The 6318-nt window shown below is 38.6% G+C and overlaps 1 protein-coding gene across 11 annotated transcripts in view; it reads left to right on the top strand.

The window, feature by feature from the left end:
* The window catches only part of fryl (furry homolog, like), a 95573-nt gene that overhangs the window by 38916 nt on the left and 50339 nt on the right, over window positions 1–6318 (top strand). For all 11 annotated transcript variants that reach the window (XM_024258972.2, XM_024258971.2, XM_024258965.2 and 8 more), the window contains 6 exons: window positions 1429–1508; window positions 1718–1798; window positions 1882–2050; window positions 3710–3802; window positions 3911–4009; window positions 4111–4212. In XM_024258972.2, the coding sequence (XP_024114740.1) occupies window positions 1429–1508; window positions 1718–1798; window positions 1882–2050; window positions 3710–3802; window positions 3911–4009; window positions 4111–4212 (624 nt within the window). The remainder of the gene's footprint in view (window positions 1–1428; window positions 1509–1717; window positions 1799–1881; window positions 2051–3709; window positions 3803–3910; window positions 4010–4110; window positions 4213–6318) is intronic.

The raw sequence follows: 6318 nt of genomic DNA, 5'->3' as shown, positions 1-6318 counted from the left end.
TTCCTGTTGTAGATTTTATTATTTTGAATAATGTTTATGATTTTTGTCCTTAGACGAGATAAGTTGTGAATTTTGTTTGATGGACACTTGTTTAACATCTGTGTGTCCGTGTGTAGGAGGATAAATTTTAGGTTGTCCATTGGGAAACTATTTGCTCCTTCTGCCTGTCACATAGCCTACATGTGCAACATTTGTCACAGACCACAAAACTGTTTTACATAATGTTTTTAGCTGAGCTTACTCAGCACGATGAGCATATATCATTTATTGTGTGAATGTTTAATAAGCATTCACACTATACTGATTTGCCTTTCTGTACGTTTTCAGCACGTAAAAACCCAATCACACTTTCAGTGATTTCATCAGTCTCGGTATAAAAACGGTCATCTCGTTCAGGACATTACTGCTTGTATTTTTGGTATTCATAAACTTTATAGTTTTTGAAATATTGAGGAAAATATGCCCCATAGGAAATGAATGAGAAACTCTTCAAATTTCAAATTTTTAAGTAGATTAGCAACAAGACTTTAAATAATTCATGGGCTATGTTTTCATCTTTTATAGTCATTTTAAAAAAAAGTGGAGTTTCCATAATATTTTAGCAACATGCTAATGTTTTTGGCTAATTTGTTATCTCCTGGGGTTTATTTAGGCTAATTCAGAGTTATATTTAGTTCTATTTAGCAACAGGCCACAATTTTGACTACCGGTAATTTAGTTTACTGAAGAATTTTTGGCTATTTTGGAGTGTAGTTAGTATTTAAGCACCAAGCTAGCTTTTTTGTGGCTATATTGGCATCTACTTTGTTTTTTGGGCTAACTTGGAGTTTAGCTTATATTTAAGCGACACACTAAATATTTTTGTGACTTTGGCATGTATCAGGGATTTTTAAGCAATTTTACTATCAATTTTTCAGAAATTTAGATCAACTTTAGCGCTCTTTCATAGTTCTTTAACAAAAATGTCCAGTCTTTTAGCAAATTTGACATTTTGCAAATAGATTCTACAAATCCTTTCAGCAATTAAAGTAAATTGTGTCACAATTTTCAGCAAAAAACTTCAACGACTACTTTCAGGAAAAATCATTCACACTAGTATTATCACAGGTAATGCAACTCTTCTAGTTTTAGCAGGGTTTTTTTCCAGTAGCACAGACATTGACTGCAGCCTTTACAGACTGACTTCTTCTGCAGGGAAACAGGGTAAATAAGTGCACTGGCAACCAACCAGCTCCCGGCTGAATGTGTTTCTAAAGTAAATTGTTGAAATCCAAGCAGCGTTGTGTGGTAAAAGCCAGTCCCTGGAGACCGGAGCTGAGCTGTCCTTGGCTTCGCTCCTTTAGGGAGGATAATGAATGTTGGTGAGGAGAAAGAATGAGGACTATCAATGTTTGGAATAAGACTAATGATCCTGTGTTTACGTCACAGATTCCTCTTCATCCAGTGCCAGATGTTTTAGTACATGAAGTTCTAAACCTGGCATTCAAGCACTTTAAACACAAAGAGGGGTAAGTAAGCGTCACCCCCCCACACAGACCAGTCACACATAAATAATGCACCGCAGAAAAGGTTCTGTGAGGTCTCTGCATTTGCACTCTGATTTGTGGGTTCTCTCTTTGCTCTTTAGAGACTTTTAGATGCTGCTTCTGATTATTGTTGAAGTTATTACTTGACATTTCTTTTTATAGTCTCGATGACACACCCATATCATTTACAGGTACTGTGGGCCCAACACTGGCAATGTCCACATCATTGCAGACCTGTACGCCGAGGTGATCGGGGTGCTTACACAGTCAAAGTAAGGTCACTCGACTGAACTGTTTCCGTTTCTTCCCAAAAGCGTATTAAGTTAGGGTGTGGCTTTGTTTTGATTGTGCTCAGGTTTCAAGCAGTGAGGAAAAAGTTCATCACTGAACTGAAGGAGCTCCGGCAGAAAGAGCAGAGTCCTCATGTGGTTCAGAGCGTCATCAGCCTTATCATGGGCATGAAATTCTTCCGGGTCAAAATGTACCCTGTGGAGGACTTTGAAGCTTCTTTTCAGTTCATGCAGGTAATATACTAATATGCTTGTGTTGTTAAGCATGAGTGATGCACAAGTTTTCTTTTTTTTTCTCATGTTGGATGATATATTCAAAAAAAATTGATTTTAAAATTGCATTTCCAAGTATTTTTTATTATAATCGTTGTGAATTAGGAGCAGATGAAAAAATGAAGGTCTCTGTTCCGCTCCACTTAGAGTCCTAGATCCACAAACGTCTTTGTTTTCCTGGTCTGAGCTGGAATCTGAATCAGAACTGCACAGCAGGATAGAAATGATATTGCTGCTATTTTTGTTGCACCAGTTAGATATGGGCTGGGGGTGTGAGGGGCTGAATGATAACAGGAGACTAAGGATGTAATGATTCAGTCAAGCCACAATTCGATTCAGTTTTAAAGTCACGATTTCAATTTTTTGAATATTTTTTTTCTCTCTCATCACGATGAATAAAATGTATTTTGAGGCCTAATGTTTTTTATTTTTTCCCCTTATCTCAAACGTTCTGTTTTCCTACTAACATAAAGGATTCAATACAAATAAACAATTTGGTTCATGTTGTGCTCCACGTGTGACGGACCGCTCAGCGTAACCCCACGCGCGAGTGCCGCACAGCCACTGGGGGTTGCACTGAGCGGGTGCAGACGGCCGTTCATGTGCAGCTTGCAGAGAAAACAAGACAGAGATCTAAAGAGTTATTAAAGAAGAGCACGGCTCCCAGGAAGGAGTCAGAGGGGAATCAGTCCTGAGGCTGCATCGTCAGACATGACGCGGCAGATTGGTCAAAGTTGTGATGAAAATGATAAGCTGCAAAGTGAGCTAAAAATTTCGGCTTTGCTTGAACTGGTGTTAATAGTTGCGATCACAACATTGTGAGATCCTGGAGGGACTGACTTATGTGAAACTTTTAAATGCAAAGGAGCATTCAGCCAGTCCGCTACGCACACACAGGCGCACACACTCACAGTGAGCCGGCATAGAGAAATATCATCTACTCTGCATTTTTCTAAATTTAGGCACAGGCCGTGCAGAACAAACTGATTTTTGAATTTTTTGCAGCGATGAACATATTGAAGAGTTAGAATCGTTTTTCTTACCGGTTCACGAAGAATCGTTACATCCTAACAGGAAGCGTGTGAACAGAGAGCTCTCAGTGACGTGGAGGGGAAGGGGGGCGGGCTTACTCTGTGCCAACTGTCCCCCTCACAAGAGGTGGATTTCTAATAAATTCCTGCTGCTCTACAGAAACTGTCCTAGAAAACGACACAGTTTTTACAATTTTTCTAAAAAACTGCACAATCAAAATGAAAAGACCACTGGGAACACTTAGAAAATAGATCAAAGCATGATAGAGTTTGACAATCAGTGTGTCAGTTGTGGCTGTGAATGGATCACAGCTTTCCTTTAGTCTCCATATTGAGGCATGAGGTCCCATTTCTAGAGTCTTTGGCACGACTCGACTGAGATTTGAACTTGCAACTTTCCAATCTTCAGGTAGACACTCTACCACAAGGCTGCCGTGCTGGTAGTTATCATGAGTTTAAGTAATGGGTCAAAACCTAGTTTTCAGATTTTTATTCTCATTAAAAACTCTTGCCTGGTATTCTCTTAATTTGATCCACAGTGTTCTTGCTTTTAGAATCTTCTTCATTTGTGTTTTTGTCTCTTTTTCAGGAATGTGCTCAATATTTCCTTGAGGTCAAGGATAAAGACATTAAGCACGCTTTAGCCGGCCTTTTTGTTGAGATCCTCATTCCTGTAGCAGCGGTGAGTAAAATCAAAAAGAAGTTCACTTTTCTGCTCTGAGTGTGTGAAACTGAACATGAATGGTATGAATATTTCCCATGTAATTTCTTAAAACACTTTCATTTTCAGGCGGTAAAGAACGAGGTCAACGTTCCCTGTCTGAAAACATTTGTGGAGATGCTCTACCAGACAACATTTGACCTCAGCTCCAGAAAGAAGCACTCTTTGGTAAAAATCTGTCCAGTTTAAAGTTACTTAAAGGAGAAACAGTGAAACGTTGAATAAATGTTTTACCGTTTCTTCTCTTCTTTTTTGTTTGGTCTTCTCAGGCTCTGTATCCCTTGGTGACGTGTTTGCTGTGTGTCAGTCAGAAGCAGTTTTTTCTCAATAACTGGCACATCTTCCTCCAGAACTGCCTTTCACACCTAAAGGTACGTCAGTCCTTACACCAGCTCATGTCATGGACGATGTTCCTCTGCTGATTTGAACAGCAGTTCAAATGTCTTATAGAACCTCTAATAAGTCAATTTCTCAAAAGGTTGTTAGGCTTGACAAAAGTTTCTCATGGTTTTAATATCTTTGATTCCCAAAATTCTGTCCCAGCATCAACATTTACATCAATCAATTCAAGTAGTTTTTATGAACCTCCTCCAATGTCTCTGTTTCAATGCAAGTTCTCCAGCTTTCATCGTGTGCTTTCCCTCAATTATCAACCCAACAGACTCCAGCAAAATATCACTTGGTTTTATATCACACTAAGCTGAAGAAAACGTGTTTTTACTTTGGAATAAGTGGGGAACCATGTCAAAAAGAAACCATCAGGTACTAATACTTTTTATATTAGGGGTGTAATGGATCACAACACTCACGGTTCGGATCGTGTCACGGTTTAGATCATTTTTTGGATGAGTAAAAAGCAAAAAAAGACAACAAAACAAACAAAAAAAAACAGGAAGATAAAAACCTAAAATCAAAAAGTTTAATCTAAAAATTTGACAAAACATATAAAGTACTTCAAAGCATGAATATACACTCACACATTTTTTTAACTTTGAACATAAAATGAAAAAGTTCAAATTAAACTTTGATTATTTTTTGTAATAATTGTAGTATTAAAAATAACTGTGGGAACATTTAAATATTTCAAATAATAATTATTACCTGTACTACATATGCAGGAGAGGCATTTTCATGCCCGCTTTTTGATCCTTTTGGCTTGCCGTCTTCCTTCCCCTTTTGAAAAACAGTCAAGAATCAACTTTGACGCATGTTAAAACTAAGACAGTGTGTACAGCTGGGGGGGGTACATGTGTGTGCCGAACTGTGACCAGTGATCTGTTACACCCCTATTGTAGTAATACAACCTTAACACATTGAGTTCTCAAGTGATGTTTTACCACAGGTCTGTTTCTGACTCCTCCTCAATCAAGTCAAAACAAATCAACACCCCTCCCCCCATCTGTGATCTTTGAATCTCGGGTCTCAAGCCTTAGTCACATGTACCTGTATGGGGGGTGGGTTGTCCGGGCTCGTGGAGCGTCATAAGGGGAGCACAGGTGTGTCTTAGAGTTCCACCTTAAGGGACATCATAAAAGTAGAAGACAGGATTGTTGTGTTTGGTATGTTTATAGTAAAGTATTTGTAATGAAAGTGACAAACACTTGTGGTGTATGTGTGACGCTGTCATACGGTGTCCTGATGCCACACTCTAGTCGTTAGTCAGGTGCGAGACTGACTCCTTACAGACCTGTGTGAATGCGTTCCCAAGGAGTGTGTACGAGATATTTAAGTGCCTGTAGGATACCCACACAAACTACTAGGGGTGTACATTTGCAAGAGTCTGGCGATATACGTATCCAGATACATGTCTCACGACACGATATGTGTACAATTTTTCCCTTTTTTAAGAGTATGACTTGAAATTTAACGTCTTTCAATTTCATAAAATGGTCAAATTAATTTTATTTAATGATCCAGCATTAAGCCCAGCGACTGTATCTCATATACAAGTTGCTTTTATCCAGAAATTCATGCTGCTTTTATTTTGGTAAATTACAAAATATTTGTTGTTTTTCCACAACAAAATATTTTTCAGTATTAGAAAAAATAGAATGAATGTACTTTAATAAATGTGATTGCAAGAGTGCTAAATCTAGCATTTCAGTGGTTCATTAACCTGAACGGGTACTTCAAAAGTGAAGGAAAAAAAGCCAATTATTTCCAGAGACATTTCAGTGTGATGACGGGATGAATGAGGCTAAGATGGTTTATTTGCATGACAGTCAGCAAGTGCGTATTTTACTGCTAATCACTGCGACGTTGTCCCTTTTTTCAGAGCGTTGTCTACATCATTCTGATCCAACAGGTCTCTGAACTAGAATCTATAGCTGTGAAGTTCAGCACAACTTTTGCTCACTTTGAAGACTCAGGCTCCGTTCTTATCTACGAAGCTCCATAATCCACGTTTTTATATGATACTGGCAGCGACGTGGCACAGAGTTTCGGTTTAGGACCCATTCCAAGTAGAAACTAAGTAG

The sequence above is a fragment of the Oryzias melastigma genome, linkage group LG4 (genome assembly GCF_002922805.2).
Source record: "Oryzias melastigma strain HK-1 linkage group LG4, ASM292280v2, whole genome shotgun sequence".
In the NCBI taxonomy this organism is placed as follows: Eukaryota; Metazoa; Chordata; class Actinopteri; order Beloniformes; family Adrianichthyidae; genus Oryzias; species Oryzias melastigma.
This window is presented reverse-complemented; position numbering and strand designations above follow the sequence as displayed.